The sequence below is a fragment of the Myotis daubentonii genome, chromosome 7 (genome assembly GCF_963259705.1).
Source record: "Myotis daubentonii chromosome 7, mMyoDau2.1, whole genome shotgun sequence".
NCBI lineage: Eukaryota > Metazoa > Chordata > Mammalia > Chiroptera > Vespertilionidae > Myotis > Myotis daubentonii.
Genome location: NC_081846.1, coordinates 75721785 through 75746581, shown reverse-complemented (window position 1 = coordinate 75746581; position 24797 = coordinate 75721785). Strand labels below are relative to the sequence as shown.

Genomic DNA, 24797 nt, shown 5'->3' with positions numbered 1-24797 from the left:
ATTTTTGAAATGTTTCCTTAAGTTTATTCCATGTATTTTGAAATACCTCAACATATATTTTACTCGACTTGAAAATCTACTTAAGTTCCATTCATTGATTTTTTTTAACTATTTGAGACTGGTAAAATGGCACTGCCTGATTGAGTTATTGTACTGGAAGATCAGTTTGGGGGAGATAGGCAAATAGATATAGGGTTTATTCTCCTTGAGAATTCATTCGATTGCTGGAAGAAATCAGTATCAGTCTTAAGCCAATACTACTGAAATATAGTAGGTAAAAGTTATAATAGTAAAAATCTATATATTCTTGGACCTTATCCCATCCAAATAATCTAGGTGAAAACATTTTTATTTATTATATGTGCAAATTTCCAGCTGACATCAGCTTAATTTGAATGAGAACTTTAATAAAACTTCAGTGTTCATTATTTTACCATTTTATTGATATAATTATTAGCTACTGAATTTTTATTTGGAAACTTTTTTCTTTATTGATTAAGGTATTACATATGTGTCCTTATCCCCCCCATTGCCCCCCACCCCCTGCACTCATGCCCTCACCCCCCTGGTGTCTGTGTCCATTGGTTAGGCGTATATGCATGCATACAAATCCTTTGGTTAATCTCTCTCCCTTACTCCCACCCTCCCTTACCTTCCTTCTGAAGTTTGACAGTCTGATCAATGCTTCTCTGTCTCTGGATCTGGTTTTGTTCATCAGTTTATGTTGTTCATTATATTCCACAAATGAGTGAGATCATGTGATACTTATCTTTCTCTGACTGGCTTATTTCACTTAGCATAATGTTCTCCAGTTCCATCCATGCTGTTGCAAATGGTAAGAATTCCTTCTTTTTTGCTGCAGCATAGTATTCCATTGTGTAGATCTACCACAGTTTTTTAATCCACTCATCTGCTCTTGGGCACTTAGGCTATTTACAGATCTTAGCTATGGTAAATTGTGCTGCTATGAACAAAGGGGTTCATATATCCTTTCTGATTGTTGTTTCAAGTTTCTTGGGATATAGTCCTAGAAATTATATCACTGGGTCAAAGGGGAGTGCCATTTTTAGTTTTTTGAGGATTCTCCATACTGTTCTCCACAGTAGCTGTACCAGTCTGCATTCCCACCAGCAGTGCACGAGGGTTCCTTTTTCTCTGCATCCTTGCCAGCATTTGTTATTTGTTGATTTGTTCATGATAGCCATTCTGACAGGTGTGAGATGATACCGCATTGTCTTTGTTTTGATTTGCATCTCTTGGATGATTAGTGACTTTGAGCATGTTTTCATATGTCTCTTGGCCTTCCTTATTTTTTTTTCATTTTTCAGGTTTTCTTAAAGACTGAACAAAACATTTAAAAACTGTTTTCTGTTTGGATCTCAAATTCTGATAAATAATGAGCCATTCTCAGCATTAGTCGATGTGCCCTGTGATCTATGGTACTGTGATCCTATATCTGAACTAAGTTGGTGGAACAAATTGTAAAAGCAGTATCCAATTATTATCTTAGGGTCTTAATTAGTTTGCAACATTTCGGTGAGAAAATGATTGTAGCATGATTCGCCATGAGTTCAACACTGTAAACCTCCAATAGCGTTTTGTGGTTTATTGTTTATTATACTTCTTTAATATGGTACAAAAGTAGTCATTAGACGCCTGACATGTTCTGCAAAATTGAATATAAGCAGTTTAATAACCAGGGGATCAAGCATGGAAAAGGCAGCAGCATTGCTTTTTAAAGGGAAATGCTATAGTTGTCCTCTGAGAATTATACAATCAGGGCTATTTGGCTGCTTTAAAATATTCTGCTTTTGCAGAATTCTTCCCCAGTACAAAAAAAGTTTAGATTTTGGTGAACGCTACATATTCTTCATAGATCTGAAATAGTGCAGGTTCTGAGGGGAAGAACTGGCAATATCATAGTTCCCATAGTAGCAGGAATGTGATTTAGAAAGAAAAGGAGAATGCACCAATTTAAAAAGGCAAGCTTATCTTGCCTTCGTTGTACTTTATTTGAAGACAATCTTCCCAGAGGCCTGAGCTTAAAAATTTGTTGAAATGAAAATAGTTTGCCATAGTCTATAACTTTTAATATGATACTCTCACAATTATATCATAATAACTGTTATATGAGCTATTATGGTGCAGGCCACCATCTTAGGGATTATATATATAGAGTGATTACATTTTCAAAATTACCTAGCAGAATAGGAGTGCTGTGCAAAAGGTACTATTATCATTACAGTCCCCTATATGTCCACAGACGAGGACACTGAAGTACAGCGAAGTTAAATATTAGCAGATATGTGTCAGGTGCAGATTTTGAACCCAGGCAGTCTGACTCCAGAGTCCATTATGCCATGCTGGCTCCCAGTTAATGTGGGGGTTTGAAACCTCACCTGTTTCCTAATTACTGCCTGGCATCTTCATCTGGGTTCATCATAGATCTATATCAGTAGTAGGGTTGGGAGGCATAGTACCAAAACATAAGATACAGTTTACACTTTAAACAGAATAAACCTCTTTCCCTGTATACCTCACTTATTGTTATCAACCAGAATTTATTGAGAGACCTACTATGCACCAGACATTGTGCCAGATGTCTGATGCAATTTTATAAAAGACATAGTTTCATTTTCATAGATTATGTATTGTACTGCTTGGATGCTACATAAATGTTATTTTAACCAGAAGCTAATTTCCATTGTATCACACATATCAGTATGTTATAATGCTTGACTTGCAGTTGTCGCATCCATAAATATTTGCCAAGGAAAAGCTATGCTTTAGTACCATATTTGAAAAATCTGTATTCATGTCATACACTAGGGCACATTGGCTGGAGAATTCATTATACTTAAAATTATGAAATTGTAGGTCCTAATATATAAACTTCAACTCATTATTTGTTTGAAGCAGGCAACATATTTTTGGTTCCTTCCTGAAAATAGATCTGGATGTGGCATCAAAGCACAATCTGTAAAGGAAAATGTGACAAATTAGATTTAAATTAAAATTTTATTTTTTTTATTTATTTTTCTTTTTTTTCTTTTTTTTTAATTAAATCTTTATTGTTCAGATTATTACATTTGTTCCTCTTTTTTTCCCCCCCATAACTCCCCTCCTCCCAGTTCCCGCCCCACCCTCCGCCCTCACTCCCCACCCACTGTCCTCATCCATAGGTGCACGATTTTTGTCCAGTCTCTTCCCACATCTCCCACACCCCTTTCCCCCCCCAAGAATAGTCAGTCCATTCCCTTTCTATGTCCCTGATTCTATTATAATCAACAGTTCATTCTGTTCATCAGATTATTCACTTGATTTATAGATTCACTTGTTGATAGAAGCATATTTGTTGTTCATAATTTGTATCTTTACCTTTTTCTTCCTCTTCCTCTTCTTAAAGGATACCTTTCAGCATTTCATATAATCCTGGTTTGGTGGTGATGAACTCCTTTAGCTTTTCCTTATCTGTGAAGCTCTTTATCTGACCTTCAATTCTGAATGATAGCTTTGCTGGATAAAGTAATCTTGGTTGTAGGTTCTTGGCATTCATCACTTTGAATATTTCTTGCCACTCCCTTCTGGCCTGCAAAGTTTCTGTTGAGAAATCAGCTGATAGTCGTATGGGTATTCCCTTGTAGGTAACTGAGTTTCTTTCTCTTGCTGTTTTTAAGATTCTCTCTTTATCTTTTGCTCTTGGCATTTTAATTATGATGTGTCTTGGTGTGGTCCTCTTTGGATTCCTTTTGTTTGGGGTTCTCCGCGCTTCTTGGACCTGTAAGTCCATTTCTTTCACCAGGTGGGGGAAGTTTTCGGTCATTATTTCTTCAAATAGGTTTTCAATATCTTGCTCTCTCTCATCTTCTGGCACCCCTATAATTCTGATGTTGGTACGCTTGAAGCTGTTCCAGAGGCTCCTTACACTATCCTCGCATTTTTGGATTCTTTTTTCATTTTGCTTTTCCGGTTGGATGTTTTTTGCTTCCTCGCATTTCAAATCATTGACTTGATTCTTGCGCTCCTCTGGTCTGCTGTCGGGCGTCTGTATAATATTCGTTATTTCAGTCCGTGTATGCTTAATTTCTAGTTGGTTCCCCAATATAAGATCGAGGGTCTTATTAGTTTTCGTGTAGATCTCATTAAGTTTATCGGCAGCTTCTAAACAGTTCTTGAGAGACCTTAAAAGTGTGGTTCTGAACTCTATATCTTCCATTGACAATTTTGTCCTGTTTCTTTGTCTCCGCATTTTGTTATGCTTCCTTGGTGCACCCCCTAGTGGTCTTTGTTCGCAGTCTTATAGTTAAATCTTGATTGTTGTAGCTAATTCCAGGGAGGGTTTGACCTCCAGGCCAAGTGGCTATGAGAATCAGCTGTGTCAGCAGTGAGAGAACTTCTGTCCTCTAGGGAGGTGCTAATCTAGCCTTTGCCTGAGGCTATCCAGCAAAAGCCTCTGTGCAGGGCTTGGGCAGGGCGGGTCGCACAGGATCAACAGGGTGGGCCGGAGAGAGCAGTTATGGCGGCTCTCATTCCTGTCCCCAGGGGCTCTGCCTCTCTGAGTCCCAGCACCCGCTGCAAAGCTCGGAGAGAAAGCTGCACTCGCTCTGACCGAAGCCAGACAGTCCTGCTTCTCCCGTTTGAGTCTGGGTCCCCAAAGACTCGCCCGGATCTGGTGCTCAGAGTCTGTGACTCCCTCCCGATTGAAAACAACAACCGCGCCCTCCGCCGCCAGCCTGCTCCGCGCACTCTGCACCTCAGAATTTGACTTCACCACTGCGCCTCCTCTGAGTGTCTGTGTGCTTTTCTCTTTCCTCCTAGTTGTAGGACTTCCACTCAGCCAGCGTTCCTGTGGTTCTGGGTGATGTCCCCTCCGCCTTTTGGTTTCACTTTTGAAGTAGTTGTTCAAAGCCGATTTAAATTAAAATTTTAATTAAAAATTTAAAAATTTGCTTTGCAAAATATGCTCTTAAGGAAATGAAAAGAAAAAAAAACACAGACTCTGCGCATATATTTGCATATTATAAGTCCAACAAAGAGTTTGTACTCAGAATACATAAATGATCAAAACTCAACAATATGAAAACCAACAACCTGTCCTTAAGCCCAGCCACTATAATAATATACCACAGACTGGGTGGCTTAAACAATAGATGTTTATTTCTTACAGTTCTGAGGTCCAAGGCCAAGGTGCCTGCATACTTGCGCCTGCAGGAGGCCTGCTTCTTAGTTTGTTGATAGTCACCTTCTCACTTTGCAGGTTCTCCCTCTTCTTATAAAGACACTAATCTTATAATGAGGGCCCCACTCTCATGACCTAATCTCAACCTAATTACTTCCCTCAGGCCCCATCACCAAATACCATCACACTGGGGCTTAGAACTTTGATATATGAATTTTGTAGGGACATAAACATTCAATCCATAACACTACCCAATTCAACACTAGTTCAAATTCAAAAAAAACATTTCCCCAAAGATGATACAGAGATGGGAGATAAGCAAATGAAAAGATTTGTTCAACATCCTAAGTCTTTAGGAAAATGTAAATGAAAATTGCCATATAATTCCACTATACCCCTATCAGAACGTTTAAAACGTAAACAACAAAAAAGTGGTCCTACTAAGGACAGGTAAAGATGCAGGGCAACTAGAGCTCCCATTGCTTTTTGAAGGAAATGCAAAATGGTACAGTGAGCCCTTTGGAGAAGAGTATGGCAGTTTATTAACGTTATGATGGAAAATATTTATTTATTTAATTAAAATATAGTTGACATATAATATTATTTTAGTTTCAAGTATATAAAATAGTAAATTAGCATGTATATACCTTACACTGATCATCACAGTAAGTCAAGTAATGATCTATCGCCGTATAAAGTTCTTACAATATCACTGACTGTCTTTTCTGTGATGTAGATTACATCCCTTGACTTGTTGCTTTTATAACTGGAAGTTTGTACCTCTTAACCCCCTAAACCTGTCTCGCCACTGCCACCACCCTCCTCCCAACTGGCAACCAAATATTTTTCACTGTGTCTGTGAGTCTGTTTCTGTTGTGTATGTGTTTTCTTTTTAGATTCTACATGTAAGTGAAATCGTATTGTATTTGTCTTTGTCTGACTTCTTTTACTCACCATAATACATTCTACATCCATCCATGTTATCCTAAATGAAAAGATTTCATTATTTTTTCTGGTGGAGTACTATTCCATTAAAACACCCCCCCCCCCCCCCCACACACACACACACTCACAGCTGCTTCCATATCTTGGCTATTGAAAATGGTGCTGCAATGAACAAAGAGGTACACATATTTATTTTTATTACTTTTTTATATCTTTGGATAAATACCCAAACATAGAGGTGTTGTATTGTATGATAGTTCTATTTTTAATTTTTGTCACAACCTCCATGATGACTATACCAATTTATATCCCCATTAACATTGCATAAGAGTTCCCTTTTCTCCGTATCCTTGAAAATGCTTGCTATTAGTTGTGTTTCTCATAATGGTCATTCTGACAGGTGTAAGAGCAGATTTTTTATGACCCAGCAATAACCCTCCTAAATATATGCCCCCCAAAATAACTATATTTCCACAAAAACCTTTATTCATAATTATATGAAAATGTGGAGATATCTCAATGTCCTTCAGCAGAGGAATGGATAAACAAAATGTTCTACATCCATACAATGGAATTCTACTGAGCAACAAAAGAGAATGAATTCTTGACAAATGTAGCAACATGGATGAACCCCAGATGTGCTCTTCTTCAAAGGTTACATGCTGTATAATCCAGTTTTTATGACTTTTTAAGGGTAAAAAGGAAAACTGTAGGAACAGAGAAAAGATCAGTGGCTTCTAGGCATCAGATTTGGGGGAAAGGGTTGACTCCAAATGGGCAACATGCGGAAATTTTTAAAAAAACGTATTTTATTGATTTTTTTACAGAGAGGAAGGGAAAGGGATAGAGAGTTAGAAACATTGAGGAGAGAGAAACATCGATCAGCTGCTTCCTGCACACCCCCAACTGGGGATGTGCCCACAACCAAGGTACATGCCCTTGACCAGAATCGAACCTGGGACCCTTCAGTCCGTAGGCCAACACTCTACCCACTGAGCCAAACCGGTTAGGGCAACATGCGGAAATTTTTATGGTGGCAGAACTGTTCTGTATCATGATTTTGGTAGTGGGTACAAGACTCTATGCATTTGCTGAAATTCAGAATTATACAACATGAAGAGTGAATGTTGTATAATACCTTAACTGTATGTAAGTTAAAAATTTGACAAATAATGAAAATTATAAATAATGGGGATAAAACACACAATTGCTACTTTTTTGTGTGTGTGTGTGTGTGTGTGTGCAAGAACTTTAATGAAGTTCACATCCACTGAATTCCTTGGCTTTGTCTGTCCATCTCTGAAATGCGTTCTCCAGAAAGCAATCGACAATATGGTGAAGATTTTTTTGTAGTATTATTATTCATGTAGAAATTGAAAACATCTTAATCATGCAGTTATATAAAGATGTATTTCCCACTTACAGGCATTAAAATACATTTCTGAAGGTTAATTACCTTGAGAAATTATCATTCTTCATTGATGTACTATCAGTTTACTCTATTGACTTACCCAATTTATCTTCAAAATACCGATTTTCAAATATTTTAAAGCTTCTAGACAACTTTCTAAAATATACTACATATTCAAGTTGGTTCAAATGCTTTTCTGTAAGCTACATAGCAGATATATATGAATAGGTAGATAAATAGACAAATGAGTAATATTTCCACCTTTATAATCATTTCAGCTCCTCTTTTACTTTTCTAACTAAGACCAATGGGATGAGAATAGAGCTAGTATCTTTGACACAAATCATTTTTCTATTTGTAATGTCCTCTATTCCCATTTTCACCAGTAATAAAAAGCCACATTATATATAAATGGTACTTTGCAATTTCCAAAGTATTATGTTACATTAGCCTCTTTGATTCATCACCAGACCCGCTGATATAATCCCCCCCCCACACTTATACAGGCATCTGAAGCCTAAAGAAGCTTAACAATTTTGTGGGATCACATTTTGGTAGGTGTTGAAGTCAGAACACCAATCCAGATGTTACAACTCCTCATCAAATACCCTGTTCATTATAATAGGCTGTTTATTTTCTCTAAGATTTTTCCTTTTGAAGACATATGCCCTGTATTACAAAGGTCATTTATTCCATTATTGCCATTCTCATTCATCTTTTGAACATTGTACAGTCTCTATAAAATTCTCAGGAGAAACAGAGTTTCTGCACTAAGAAGATGTCTTCAGATTGCGTTTTGACATATAGCAGTGTGGATTCTCTTTTTCAGTGTGCACTTCTGTGCCTTCTTGGACAGGACCTCTGCCCTTTGTTGATTTCTGAGCCATCCACTGTGTCCAAAAGAATTAGGATGATTCCTCCGATATTCCTCTTGCCTTCTGTCTGATTCTTCCATCTCTCCATTCTGAGCTCTTTTCAGCTGCTTATCTATTCTATTTTTGAAAGGTGTTGTCCTATTCTGCTCCATCCCATGATTTAATTCCCAGATAATCAAGATGCCTATTCCTTTCAACTCAACCTTTCCAATAGTAAATTTACTGAGAAGCTGACAACGAATTGTAGAGGATCTCTTCTTTATGGTTTGGCATCAGCTAAAATGAATGTAATAGGAATGATACATAGGAGATATGAGCCAGGAAGCAATACAGCATAATAGAAAGAACAAAGCTTGTAATGTCTAACAGACAGCTTTTCCTGTTCCAGCTCAGACATTTATGAGCTACCCAACTTTCTGACAAGGTTTTGTAGCTTTTCTGTGCTTCGAGTGAAAGAATAGTGCCTCACTAATAATATTAATATAGATATTCATTTAACCACTACATATCCTGTGGTTAGCACAGGGTATAGTCCACTCTTACATAAATATCAGCTATTGATGTTATTTTAGGGCAGTTGATTTTTTGTTATTATGAATATGATAATACTTAACATCAGGTTTCTTTATTTGTCTTCTTTTATGTATAAACTACATAGACAGATAAGCTTCAGATTGTGCTATTAACAAGCAGAAATATTCATTGCAATGCTGGCATAGCATCATTGCACATAGGTAACTTCTGTTTAGCCCTTAGCTTTGTTTCATATTGTATTGGTCTGCAATATAAACATTTCCTTAGCTGATTGGGTTCTCACTCCAGAAGTAGCCATGGGCTACTTGCCTGTAAGGAGATAACATTTAAATTTTTAAAATGGAATTAAGTATATATGAATTCCAGTAAATTTGCTATGTGCTGTCTGTAGACATCTTTCTCAGCTGTCGGCAAGCATTTAATCAATGTTTATTGGCTTTTCTTCTCTGAGATTTAAATAGGACATAAAATTTTATGACAGGTAGAGTATTTTCAATAACTGTTTTATTATTTTCCATAGATAGTATAACAGTATATAAGAGGAAATAGCCATAAAATAGCCAAGCGTGAATTATTTTGAAAGAATATGGTAATTTGAAGTTTGTATAATGACAAAAATGTTGGTGTACTTTTGAAATCATATTGTAGATTTATGGATATCTGAGTTTATCTTTTATCTATATCTTTTTACTCTTTTTGGAGGCCAATAGTCTAAGTCAGGAATAAATAATTATAGTTGTTTTTTTCTATTGTTATACAAGATAGATAGTAGTTCATAAAATGAAATTCTAATTCCTTCAAAGTCACAAAATGACAAATGCCACGGATTGTACTAGATTGCAAATGTATGGTTTAAACAATAGCTTTATGTTGAAAGTCCAAACTATGATAGCTATATTAATGTTAAATTTACATGATTGCTTGACTAATAGCCATAAACATTTAGAATGTTTGCCAGGAGGAATTTATACTTAAAGTAGTATATACACTTGAATGGGAAAAAAATTGGGGACTCTTGAGTACACTAATATATTCAAAGATCTTTCTCTCATCTAAGTACTTTTGTTGTTATCCAGGAATGGTTAGGCATGAGAACATGAGTATAAACTATGGCTAAGACCTAGTCATCCAGCCATTTATGCCATGGTTCCCAGAATCACAAACAAAAATATTAGTGATGAATATGACTACAGAATTTCACTCCTAAATATATACCAAAAAGAATTGAAAACAGGTACTCAAACATGTACATGTTTAAATGTGTTCATAGCAGTACTAGTCACAATAATCAAAAGATGTCCATCAACAGATGAATGAATTAAAAAATTATGGTATACACATATAATGGAATATTATCTATATCCTATCTAATAATAGAGAAACATGGTAATTAACCATAACTTTGCTACCCTTCTCAAGGTATAGTCGTCCACTCTTACATAAATATAAGCTATCAATGTTATTTTTGGGCAGTTGATTTTTTGTTATTATGAATATGATAATACTTAACATCAGGTTTCTTTATTTGTCTTCTTTTATGTATAAGCTACATAGACAGATAAGCTTCAGATTGTGCTATTAATCAGCGAGATATGCAAATTAACTGCCAGCCAAGATGGCGGCCGGCAGCCAGGAAGCTGGAGCGAACATGAACATGAGGCTTGCTTACTCCAGTGATGGAGGAAGTCAACGTTCCCCGCCTGCCGCAGCTCAGCTCTGAGCTCCGGATGAAACAATGTTGCAATTATAGAACCTGAACAAACCCCAGAAACCTGCTTTCAGCCAGCATGGCCTCAGAGCTTAGAGCGGCCGGTGATGGCAACAGAGCTTCAATTGTAGAATCTAAATAAACCCAGGTGCCTGCTTTCAGCCAGCAACGGCCTCAGAGTTGGAGCCTGCTCTCAGCTCCAGTGACAGCTATAGAAGGTAAATTAATCCCAGAATAAAAAAAAAAAAGAAGAAAAAAGGAGAGGCTGGGAGCTTCTGTCGCCCACCAGCCTGAAAACAGCCTTCAGCCCCTCATCCAGACTGGCCAGGCACCCCAGTGGGGACCCCCACCCTGAAGGGGGTGTGACCAGCTGCAAACAGCCATTATCCCCTCACCCAGACTGGCCAGGCACCCAAGTGGGACCCCCACCCTGATCTGGAACACCCTTCAGGGCAAACCAGCCGGCACCCACCCGTGCACCAGACCTCTATCCTATATAATAATAGGGTAATATGGAAACTGACCCTAACAGCAGAAGGACTGGGAATGACTGGTCGCTATGACACAAACTGACCACCAGGGGGCAGACACTCAATGCAGAAGCTGCCCTCTGGTGGTCATGGCGCTCTCACATGGGAGGAGCTCTGCTCAACCACAAGCCAGGCTGATGGCTGCCAGCTCAGCGGTGGTAGTGGGAGCCTCTCCTGCCTCCTCAGCAGCGCTAAGGATGTCTGACTGCAGTTTAGGCCTGCTCCCTGCTGGCAAGTGGACATCCCCCGAGGGCTGCCGGGCTGCCAGAGGGATGTCTGATTGCCATCCTAGCCCCAATCCCCTGGGGAGAGGGCCTAAGCCAGCAGGTGGTCATCCCCTGAAGGGTCCCAGACTGCGAGAGGGCACAGGCTGGGCTGAGGGACCACCCATCCCCCTCCCCCCTGAGTGCACAAATTTTTGTGCATCGAGCCTCTAGTAGTATATAAAAGCCTAAGCAACCATCACAACTGAAACAACCAAATGGATGACCGAACAGGCTGAGTGAGGTGACCAGGCCAGCAGGGGTGTTAGTGAGGGATGACCAAACAAGTAAACAAGCAGGCTGCGTGGGGCAACCAGGCTGGCAGTGGGGTTAGTGAGGGACGACCAAACGACTGAACAGCAGGCTGTGTGGGGTTACCAGGGTGTTAGGGGTGCAGTGAGGGGCAACCAAACGACCAACAGCAGGCTGTGTGGCGTGACTTGGCCAGCAAGGGGGGGGGGTTAGTGAGGGGTGACCAGGCCAGCAGAGGGGGAAGTTGGTGGCAACCAGGCTATCAGGGCGGGCAGTGAGGGGTGACCAGGATGTCAGGGAGGGCAGTTGGGGGCAACCAGTCAGCAGAGGGGGGCAGTAAAGGGCGACCATGCTGGTGAGGGTCAGTTAGGGGTGACCAGGCCAGCAGGGGGGCCAGTTAGGGGCAATCAGGCAGGCAGGCAGGTGAGCAGTTAAGAGCCAGCGGTCCAGGTTTGTGAGAGGGATGTCCGACTGCCAATTGAGGTCTGATCAGACTTCAACTGGCAGTCGGACATCCCCAAGGGTTCCCAGATTGGAGAGGGTGCAGGCTGGGCTGAGGGGACCCCCCCCTCCCCCGTGCATGAATTTCATGCACTGGGCCTCTAATTTTAACATAAAATGGAATAAAGTAGTGATATGTGCCATTGCATAGATGAATCTCTAAAATAGTATACTATGTGAAAGAAGCCAGCAAAAAACATCCCAAATTATATGATTCTATTGATATGAAATATTCAAAATAATTTAATTGCCTGAGATGGAACATAAATTAGTGGCTGCCGAGGACCGAGGGAAGTGAGTAATGGGGAGAAAATGCTTAATGGGTAAAGGGTTTTACTTCAGAGCAATTATAATTTTTTGAAACTCTGTAGAAGTGGTGGTTTAGTAAATCACAATGTTGTGATTTACTAAATGCCACTGAAGTGTTTACTCTCAAAGGCTTCATTTTATTAATGTGAATTTCACCATATTAAATTATTGTTTTTTAAAAATACTGAGTGACAAGGTTGAAGCAGCACCATATCCCATGTTCTGAGGATCACAAATGGTTTAAATAAGTCTCCTCCATGAGGAGAGAATGCAGAGTTTGTCATTATTGATCCCAGAGAGGCTGATGAGGGCTGGGAGTAATTTTATAGTATTTCAAAAGATGGATTTGATTTCGCTCTTAAATATATTCTATTTTATTATGATATTAGATTATCAGAGCTGGTGAAAATGACTTTTAATGGCCATGTATCTGTGCCATGTGCCGTTTTATTTTCCATGCTTGACTGAGATTTCAGTTGATCTCATTGATCCACCCCCGAAAAATGAAAACAGGAGACAATAAATGCTTCTCTTTCGAGATAGGCTCTCTCTGTGAAATGGGAAGATAATTATACCAATGTCGATGGGCAGATGAAGTTATTCAGGCACAAGTGCTTCATTTTTGGCTCTTAAATCATTTGGCCTAGCTGACCATATAAAAATGATGTGGAAAATTATAAATGGTGTTTATATTTTGTGTGAACCAGCCTGTGAAGCTGTTGGGAGTTATCTGTACATATACAAAAATGGTAAGGCAGATGCTTTCCATGGCTATCGCATAAATATCTAAGTTTTTCAGATAAATAAGGGGTTTTGTGGTATACATCTTTGCAAAGAACATTTTTAAGGTCCCTATATTTGGAAGTCCTCTTAAGTGTTGGGCACCTCGCTATGTATGTTGCATAATTTCTAATACTTAGAATATCCCTGAAAAGGAACTGTTATTATTTCATTTTTCAGAAGTGAGATAACGGGTGCAAAGATATTAAATGACATACTAATGAGGATAAGTGGTATTATGATTCACCTTCAGATACTTAACTCTCAGACTAGACCACTTTGTGACTAGGATCCCACTGTGCCAGTTTTTTTTTGTTTTGTTATAAAATCTTATAAAAATAGCTCACATATATTTCAGAGTATGCTTATGACTATTAATTTGCCTCCCCTAAAGAAAGGCTCTTGACTTTGCTCTTATTTCTTAATTGGCCTGTATAGACAAGCTATCAAATTGTTGGTGGAGAATTGACAAATAATTGCACCGAGGAAGTGTGCGTACCAGTTTATATGAATGCTTAGCCCTTGAAAAACATTCCAGCACCTAAAGAGAATGGGTGCTGAATGGTGACTGGGGAGAATGTTAAATTTGGGTAATGGCAATTTAAGGAAGGAATAAATATAAGACAACTTGTGTGTCAGTCTAAGTCATTCAGAATTTGATGTCCAATAACTCTTCCAACACAGGCATTCTTTTTCCCTCATGTAGCTTCAGAATTAACTGTCTTCCAAATACCTTGTACTTTTATACTATGATACCTTTGTTGGCACTTTGATGCCTGAAATGCCTGCCCTCATTGCCACCAATCCTGAACCTTTCTCTTTCTCCCTGTTGAAAGGCTTCAGCTGTCATGCTAACCCCCCAGAGGTCCTCTCTTCCCTGCACTGATGTAGCATTTCTTGTTCAAACACACATTTGCAGCTTGGCATGTACTTTTTTTTGTTTTTAAGATATTTTTTAAATTGATTTTTAGAGAGAGGAAAGGAAAGAGGGAGCGATACATCCATTAGAGCAGCGGCTCTCAACCTGTGGGTTGCGACCCCTTTGGGAATCGAACGACCCTTTCACAGGGGTCGCCTAAGACCATTGGAAAACACATATATAATTACACATTGTTTTTGTAATTAATCACTATGCTTTAATTATGTTCAATTTGTAACAATGAAAATACATCCCGCATATCAGATATTTACATTACGATTCATAACAATAGCAAAATTACAGTTATGAAGTAGCAACGGAAATAATTTTATGGTTGGGGGTCACCACAACTTGAGAAACTGTATTAAAGGGTCGTGGCATTAGGAAGGTTGAGAACCACTGCATTAGAGCCATACATCCTTTGGCTGCCTCCTGCACTCCCCCTATTGGGAATCAAGCCCACAAGCCTAGCATATGCCATGACCAGGAATTAAACCAGCAAACTTTTGATGTATAAGACAATGCCCAACCAACTGAGCCATGGCTTGGCATTTACTTTTGGAGATAGTTTTATTCTCATGTGTTTATGGCTATGAGTTCTAGTGGGGTAAATAAGTTATTCTCATCTATTTATATACCATCAAATACTCTGGACATACTATGTGCTCATCAAATAGTTGATAATTATATATAACTCTTGAAAGCAGAGCTTTCTCAAAACATACTCATAAAAATACCACTTATGGGACAGATGCTCCTTAAAAAGGGATGGCCATTGGTCAAATAAGCTTGAAAAACACTACATACCACTTCCACCCTAGGAAATTTACACTATACATTGGCATTTTCAAAACTGAGGAATTCTTTAGTAATAAGACCATTTTACTAATTCAACCCAGTAGCTCTCAGCCCTCCCCCCTTTTATTCTTTATTATTTAAAATGTTCTTTGCAAGACACTGCTTTAAAGTGTTTTGTATATAAATGATGCTACTAATACTTATAAATGTGGAAATTGCATTTTGATTAGAGATGTAATTTGGGTGTTTTGTTTGGCCTGCCTCCTTCTGTACTTGGAAAAACCACTACCCATTAACTGTATTGGGGTGTGTGTGTGTGTGTGTGTATCATATAATGTAGGCTTAACCTGAAAATAGATCGAGACTAACAGGAGAATGTTTGGAACTGGTCTTTCAGCTTGATTATGTGCTAGGATCTCTATTACTTCTCATAATATGTTTGAGAAGTTTTCTTTGTACCTCAAGGGCAATGAGCCTGGCCACGCCTACAATTATGAATGCAGATATTAGCAGTGCACACTCTTCTTTAGGCAGCTTGCTTACTGTCACGTGGTTTTATTTACTTCCTCATAAATGGAATATCGATCTCAAGGGAATTAGACACAGCATAGTTCATGGGAAAAGCAGAAATTTGGGGCCAGAACATTTTAAATTGATTTCCAACTCAGGCCTGTGTGATCCTGTTCAAGGTTTCTTTCCAGAGCCACTGACTCCTTGTCTATAAAGCAGGGGTCACACCTGCTCTGGGAGTTTCCTACAAGGACAGTGCCTGGCACAGAGGAGACACTTTATAAATATTAATCCCCTTTGCAGTAGTTTTATGTCAGAATATGACAAGAGCATTTCACAGGCACAAAGTCACACACACACACAAAACAGGCTCTCTCCTCGAGTGGCCATTCCACATTTCATGCTGTTATGTCAAACTATAAACAGTATCACTGTTGTTCCTGTCTGCTGTTTTCATGGGGTGACTGTGAATGGGAGAATAGGAGGAGTTGAATTATTAATTGTGAAGAATACTTAGTTCTATAAATAGAGAAGAAATAACTTAAAAGAGAGCTTTAAAAAAAAACCATTCTAATAATCTGAGGTATGGAAAGTAACTTAGAAGTGATCACCTGAGGCCCTAGCCAGTTTGGCTCAGTGGATAGAGCGTCGGCCTGTGCAATGAAGGATCCCAGGTTCGATTCTGGTCAAGGGCACATGCCCAGGTTGCGGGCTTGATCCCCAGTGTGGGGCATGTAGGAGGCAGCTGATCAATTATTCTCTCTCATCACTGATGTTTTTCTCTCTCTCTTCTTCATTTTTCCTCTCTGAAATCAATAAAAAAACAAAAACAAATAAGATAAAAATATATATATTAAAAAAGAAATGATCATCTAAGTCTTAACATCTGTCAATTGTAAGTATATATTTATAGTAAATATATGTCATAATTATATATATACATTTAAGTCATTTATAAGTGCATTCAAAGGGGGGATAGTAAATGCATTTGGAAGAAGTTTGGACTACCTTTCAACTTTTGTCTCAACACATTATATAATTCAGCCACAGATCCATTTCCATTGTGGTTTTGGATTACTTGCCACTATGCACAAATAAAGTAAAAGAGTAATGGTGTGATCATCTTGCTTAAGGTTACGTATTTGGGGCAAAGAACACACCAGAAAATTAGATTGGTAAAATTCTTTTTTATAGGGTAGGATAGGATGCTCAACATAAAACATGCTTTCAGGACAACAGGCTACTGTGACCCCCATTTTGCAGTAAAGCATATACTTGTTAGCTATGGTTGTCAATGATGCATCAATCATGTCTGTCTCCAGCCAGCCATGGCTGACCTGCTGCTGGAAGAAGCCCACTGTGTCCCTGTGAAGAATAACAAGCGCCAGTGTGGCTGCGGTTTCTGCCTTTCTTTATGCCAAATGATCTCCCGGCAGTTTTCCTTGACACAGGCATTATGAATGGCTGGAGAAACCATCATTTTCTGTACTTTATTGGTTTAGACACAAGGTGAAGTCTTCTAAGCTAAACGGAAGTAATAGAGGAAGCAGTGAGCCTCGGCGTTCCTTGGACTGGCCTGGATTGAGCATTAACCAGCATGTGTCTTGGCCTGGTTGATTACAGGAGAAGATGTGTCAGGGAGTCTCTGCCCAGCATCTGTTCCTCCTGAACGGACGGCGTGTGAAATTCCCTGCAGGATGGATTGCGTGGTGAGCGAGTGGACAGAGTGGTCATCCTGCTCCCAGTCTTGTTCAAATAAAAACTCGGATGGGAAACAGACCAGGTCAAGGACTATCCTGGCATTGGCTGGAGAAGGTGAGTCATACTAAAGGCTTCAAGGAAGTCCATTGCCCAGTTATTCTTTTCCGATAGGTAACTGTGAAGATCATGTCACGGAAGTAGACACATTTAGGTGACCTTCTATACGTATTCCACGAATCCAAATGAATACTTTTCTGTCATTGTGTGCCTGTTCTCTTTAATCCTCAAGGGTGTCTGTGCTGAGTTCCATTTATTTGCATGAATTTGTTTTAGTCCATCTTATGTTATTTTTCAGTATACTCTTTTAGGGAAGAAAACAAAGTCTGGTTGATACACATCCAGCTCATGTAGCTGGGGACATAATTGGAATATGTCTGGTGAGAAGGGTGCCAAATTAGGAGTCGAGAGACACGGCTCCTTAACTGGAAACTGCCGGTCACTTCGGCAAGCTACCTGATCCCTGTGCCCTGATTTTCTGTTCTCTCCTGCTGGCATGTGGTGAGAGGAGAAAGGATGACGGCTGTGCAAATGGCTTTGAAGAAGCTAAAATGTGTGATGGGAATGTAAATGGAAGGCATCAGAAAAAACTAGAGGAGCAGCTGTTGCTATTATTGATAGCAGTGTCTGAAACCAGATGATGGGTGTCATTCTCTCAGGCCCTCCCTTGGCTTTGTCTGCCCACAGCTCAGTTGGAACAGCAAGGCAGTGTGGCCTCCGGATGCAGGGAGCTCCTCTTTCAACAAGATTCTGTTATGTGATTCTGAGACAGGGGGCCAGTGTCAAGATGAATGAAGATTTTCATATTCTTAAAGTGCAATCGCTTCCTCTTCTGTCTTTTAGAATGTTGGATGGAGGCGGGGCGGGGGGTGGGGGGGGAGTCTGTAGTATTTAATGGGGAAAGACTTTAACAAGAATAATAAAATCAAAGTCACAAATTTTCCTGAGCATTTGGCCCACTGAATAAAATAGTATGAAAGATCGGGGGAAAAAATCAATGCTTTAGGTAAATACCAGTTTTCACATAGATATAAAAATATGAAAGAAAAGACAGTACTGAAATTTGATTGTCTGACTCACCAAGAGTGTGAAGATCCATATCTATCTGGTCTCCAAGCCTGTGGATAACACATTGTCAAATATGATTTCAGAGGTCAAGGATGGCTTCCTCTTGCCAAACGTTAAGAGAGACTTCTCAAATCGTAATAAGATGCACTGCTTGATGGAGGATGGGTGTTTTAAAATGGTACTTGATAAAATAATGCTCTCTTAGCAAAGAGAGGCCATTTATAGGCAATAAATGGGCTTGTGTGTGCATACCTGTGTGTGTGTGTGTGTGCACACGCGCGCGCACATGTACATATGTTGGACCCAGTATCAATTCAAGGTCATTGGCTATTTTATCTAACTGACTCATTTAGTAGGCATAGTAATATTAAAATAAAAGCAGATTTCTTTAAAGTTTATCTTGACGATGGGTTGGGGAGTAGAATTAGTTATGTTTTTTAAATATAATTGACATGTACTGCTCCATGTTATTTAGAAAATGGATAACATTTGTCCTCAGATTATTATTCAGGACAAAAGAGCATGCCCTTAAAGTGGGAAAAGGAGTGCAGTTGCTTAGGCCTTTGGATAGATGTACCAAAAAAGCTGTTTTTCTTGACCATAAAAATAACAAAAACAATAAAAAAGAACAGCAAATAACAACAACAGGAGCATGTTAATAAAAACAGCAATGAGCCTGGCTGGTGTGGTTCTGTGGTTGAATATCAACCTATGATCCAGGAAATCACAGTTCTATTCCTGGTCAGGGCACATGCTGGATTGCAAGCTTGATTCCCACTAGGGGGCATGCATGAGGCAGCCAATCAATGATTCTCTCTCATCATTGATGACTCAATCTCTCTCTCCCTCTCCCTTCCTCTCTGAAATCAATAAAAATATATTAAACAACAACAACAACAACAACAATGGCTATGCATTCTTTCATACTTTGATTTTTGCAGGTGGAAAACCATGCCCCCCTAGTCAGGCCCTCCAAGAATATCGCTCATGCAATGACCATTCCTGTATGCAACTCTACTGGGAGACATCGCCTTGGGGCCCCTGTGCTGAAGACACACTGGGTACTGCTCTTAATGCAACCATTGGATGGAATGGAGAAGCTGCCTGTGGTGTGGGCATTCAGACACGGAAGGTCTTTTGTGTCAAGAGTCACGTGGGACAAGTGATGACCAAAAGGTATTATCAATAATTTAGTGAAGGTGCATAGGATTTTTGCCTATTGGAGTATTTTTAGTTAAAAGCATTTGTAATCACTGAATATGTCTCATTCTGTGCTAGAGTAATACATTTTTGTGTTGTTTTGCTTAACTCTTAAAAATTAAAAAATATGTCTTAACAAAGGTAGTCACTTTACTAAGTTATAATATGTGTATTAGTGAATGGATAACAGCAAATAAGACCCACAAATAGGGAATCTGTTTGAGCAATCCAATTTTCTAGAGCTGATCTCAATAGTTTTGACTGTTAATCATGCGAAGACTGGGTCTACATGAAGGCAGTTTTGAACTTTGAACTTATAGGGTTATATTTTATTCTTCTTTAGGTCCCATTGATATATTCTGCTGTGAGAACTAAATCTATGCAGCCATTTTGAATATATTAATTATTTCCCTTGTGCAAGTTTACAATCTCATGGACACTGTACTGGGCACATGAAGTTGTAAATAAATAAATAAAAATCAGTAGGAGATTGGACATGGAGAGTAGGATATAGATATAAAAAGGGTCAGGAATAATTACAAGTGATGGAGGAAAAAGTGTAATTGAGTGGAAAGCACAGCTGGGGAAGTTGGATCTCTAGACAAAACAAAGAGACATAACTCTTCCTCAAGTTCATGTGGGTAACCTCGTGGAGAAGAAAATGTGAAGGACCTCTGCAGTATGCAGAGACTAGCTAACTGGCCTATCCATAGAGGTTTTCAAGTGGCCATGTTTGCGCTAGTCCCCTCTTTGTGGTGAAGGCCCCACCCAGCTACAGGAGTGATGGGCCACCAGGGTGGACTGATCCAAACTAGGCAAGTTAGAGATGTTCCCAAGGAATTTTCAAAATGGGAAAATGAAATCCTCTCTTTTTCTATTCCTGATGCTCTAACTATATGAATGAAGAGTTTCCATCGCCCTGGTTAGGCCTGATGGAAAAAGTAAGAGGGGAGAATGAAGCTGATGCTCAAAAAGAAGCAGAAATCAAAGCAGAACTAATCCTGGCAGCATTAAGCCCTGGTCCCATCCCCTTAAGTATACCGCTGCCTGTCCTGGCAACCAAGGCAAATGCATTTGCTCTTCTGCCTAATTCAATCCAATTTGTGTTGCTGCCATGGGCAACTCAGACACCTGATTAATCTCATCTTGGGACACTAGACTGACAGGCTCTGGGCCTTATCCACACTGCCATGGAAACCACATTCACCGTGTGTAAGGAAAGTCATAGAAGTCCAGTTAAGGGAAATGAACTGCTGATGGCAGAAATCGCGCAAACTGGCCAGATGCTGCTGGTGGTGGAGCCTCCGATGGGCAGCTGGCTGTGTAGGTGAAGATAACTACGCCTTGCAGTGAAGCACAGTCAGGAAGACCTCATCACCCCCCCACCCCCGCCCCCACCCCCAGTTGTGGTTTCCAAAGTGCTGGGGTTGGATGTTCTCCACTGTAAGGACCCCAGACTTTAGAACAGTGTTGGGCATGTATGAGTGTTCCATAAGCATTTTAAAATTTATGACTTGACCTATGTGCTTACCAAGGCTTGGATATAAATTAGAGAAAAATGAGAGTAGATGATGCTTATTATTTGCCTCAAAAATACATTTTATCTACCATAATAAATTTTGGCAAAGAGGACTGCCATGAAGAGTAATGAAGAGATCATACATATAGCCTTCTGCTCTTATTAACTCATAAATGTTATTTCTGTTTAGCATCCAATGCTACATTGCTTGTGATGTTTATTGGAACATCGAATTATGTCAGTTGTGTGTTGAAACTTGCCTGGTATCCTTAGCCTGGTATCCATGGGAGTTATAGCTAAACATGGAAATAATGTTTAGATATCGCCTACTTGAGGTGACTATCTAATTACTGAGGTTATGGTAAAATCCTAAATGGCTTAAAAAGTTATTAAGAGAACTCCTTTTATCTTGGAAAGGATTGCAGCCTTAATAATGTTATTTTTATGATGTAAATATTCAACTGCTAAAAAAGGGATGCATGAAATGTTAGCTTTGTTATACAAATAAAAATAAATCGATCCTGGATATAGGAATAAGACTTATGTGATATACAACAATATTCTTTATAGTGATAAGAACCTTTTGCATACTTGAATTCTGATCTCCTACCTTTGACAAAACTTTGCTTAGTTCTGAATCACAACAGATAATAATTCCCTTGATGGGAATGCAATTTGTTTCTTTCTTAGCAAAGGAGCATTGGAATTGAGACTGACATCTAGCAAATAAATTATCATTACATTGTGAAGGCTATTTGGGCACTAAAAGTCAGATGATATGTTCAAACAGCACTCTAATTCCTTTTCTATCCTCACAATTACTTTGAATGAGACGTTTTTTTTAATTAAAGTCTAGCACATCAACTTACTCAATTTTTAACTCAATGATAATTTTATGCCCCCAAATCACAAGAACATAAGTTCATTGTTTAAAGCATAATTCACAAATGAATATGCTTTTCTTTAAAAATTTATGTAAGTGAAACTAAGCTATTATTATTACAGTGAATAATCTCTAGTTTTGTTCACTTTACCAGTAAGAAAAATGAATTGTACAGATGTTTTCCCTAGCACACACACCCCCCCCCACACAGAGAGAGATATTACTAATTACTTTTTGTACTGTTAATGAGGCTGGAGACTTAACCTAATTGTAATTCTTACTGTACATCGCCAAACAATCCTGCTAAACATAAGGAGCCTGATTGACTTTAGTAAAGTCAATTAAAATTCTTGAGGTTAATGAGATTAATTGAGCTATAAAAATAATAGCTATTGTTCAGTGAAACACATCATGATATAGTGAGATTATCAACAGTAGAAAATATCTTTTTCTCTGCCCTTTTAAAAAATAAATATGTTCGTTCTTTTTCAATTGAAAGCCATTGCAGGGGAGAAAGATCCCCTGTCAGTTATGAAATCCTTGAAGTGAGGGTGGGGCAAGAGAAAAAGGAAAGGAGAGGAAAATCTCCTAAAAAAACCAGTGGCCTTGGCATTGAATGAAAGAAGCATGCCTCCATGGAATGGATCAGCTAACATAACGTATTTTACCTCTAAACTCACTGCACTGGGATGCACAGAATTCCTTGCAAGTTCTCGCTTCCCTGGGTTGGTGTTTTGGTTTCCATGCAATTGTGTAGGTGAGAATGTTACCATTGTATGAGTAATAGAACTGATCATATCAGAAAATGAGAACTAGCTAGGGCACAACGGAAACAGAAGTGAGAGCATGTTGGTATATTTTTTGGGGTTTTGTTTGGTTTGCTTCATGATTCAATGTTGTTTTTTCCAGCTGCAATGTAGAAAAATAGTGATAAAGATTAAAAACACACAACTCAGAGCTTTCCAAAGGTCCTGATAAGTCACTCTCTGCCTTTAATGTAAAAACACCTGGCATTTTGTGAGCTATAGGAATATAAAATTCCAGTGAAACATTTAATGTTTAAACAGTGGTCAGGTTTGCCCCCTTAGCTGAGTGAGCTGGAACATCAGCCTTGGGGTAGGAGGCCTGCTCTAGAAGATGGAGCACTGTGTGTCTGCATCTTGATTATGGAGGCAAACTGAAAAGTGACAAGTCTTTGTAGCTCCATTTAATACATTTCCTCACAATGCTTATAATGAAATTTGGCCTACAGGGAGACCAAGAAACAATCATAGAATACTTCAGTGCAAGTCCAGCAAAATATATGTGTTCAGTTGGGATGCCTTCATCCTTTTATCAAGAGCACAACCAATTATGACAAAAGGCAAGGGCCATAGTTGGTTTGCTAAAAAGTGAATCCATGTTTCCTTGCACTTTAAGGCTTCAATTTTGTTTTGGAGAAAGCTGGATAGATTTGTCGAATATTCCCAGGGATTTATTTGTCTTCAGGCTCCAAAAGCATATGATACTATTCAATCACGACTTACTGTTACTAATATTTGCAATGCACTAAGATCTTGCATTTTTAAGTTATGACATAAGATGGAGTTCTACGATCAAAGCATTCAAAGTTAGTGTATATATTTTGTATGCGCATGTGTGCATTTGCACACACACAACAGAACAGCAACACAAAATATGTCAAAAGTCTTTTTTCAGTCAGTGACAATACAAGAGTACAGAAAATAAAAGCCTGTAGTTTTTAGAATCGGGGGGCGGGGTAGGGGGGGCACATAAGTTGCTAATGGTCAAAGAGAATATTTTTAAAGACTAAGAGGAAATTCATGGAAATTGAAAATGTGATGATCCTTGAAGCAGTAGACATTCCAACAAAGCCCTTAGTTCATGGACTCTATAAAAGCAATATAACCTGAGCCTCTTGCCCTTTGTCACTGAGGAGACACCATTTCTCTCTTACGGACCTAGTGGAGGAACACAGAGAGAAAGGGGGCCATATTGTGGAGAGTTGACATTAGGCTCTGTGAGTGATTATTGTGAGCGATGGGAAACAGTTTAAATAAAGTAGTCAATATCAGTACCCTAGAAAGATGAACTCTCACTCATAACTGAAGTGAGCCACCTCCCTGCAGACCATGCCACCCTCTCCAGCAAGTCTGCAGCTGGCACCACACATTTCTAAGCTCTGTGGAGTGTGTGGGTGAGTGTGCAGTAGGATGGTGGGGGCCCTCCTGCCCCACTATGCACGCAGGGAGTTGGCGTTACTCAGGTTGTACTATCATTTCCAGCCAAATACCAGGAGAGGCTAGAGAGGAGTTAGAATTCACAGCAATTCAGTTTAATTTCAGTGTATTTCAGAGTGTGACTAAAGGACTTGGGAATGATTTTAGGTTTTTTTGCTATCTCTACTAAAGTATGACATAAATTTTCCCTACCAGAGTAGCTTGTTTAAATGACACTATATGCTCATAAAGACACTCTAAGGATACTCTTTTTTTTTCTTTTGTTGTTAGATTCATTGAATTAAACTATTTGGTAGACAGGCTTTTGTGTGTTAAGCATAATTAATAAAAATGCCACTATAATGAATTGAATAATTTGTTTTCTGTGAATATATTTTCCATTTTCATCAAAGTAATGATATGCTCCATAGTAGAACTGAAATAATACATTTAATTTGCTGATGATGGAAAGCAACCAGTCCCCAACGATCTGCTCTGCTTAGTACCCCACATCTCAGATACAACCACTCCTTAATAGTTGTTATAGATTTCTTCCATCCACCTCCCTTATTTTGACTGGGCAAGCCTTTGCATGGTTCACAAATCTTAACAATATACAAGGAGATAGCTACACTA

The 24797-nt window shown here is 39.0% G+C and overlaps 1 protein-coding gene across 1 annotated transcript in view; it reads left to right on the top strand.

Annotated features, from left to right (window-relative positions):
- Nucleotides 1-24797, top strand: part of THSD7B (thrombospondin type 1 domain containing 7B) — a 747617-nt gene that overhangs the window by 334503 nt on the left and 388317 nt on the right. The window contains exons 7-8 of the mRNA XM_059702510.1: nucleotides 17138-17329; nucleotides 19282-19516. Coding sequence (XP_059558493.1) covers nucleotides 17138-17329; nucleotides 19282-19516 — 427 coding nt within the window. The remainder of the gene's footprint in view (nucleotides 1-17137; nucleotides 17330-19281; nucleotides 19517-24797) is intronic.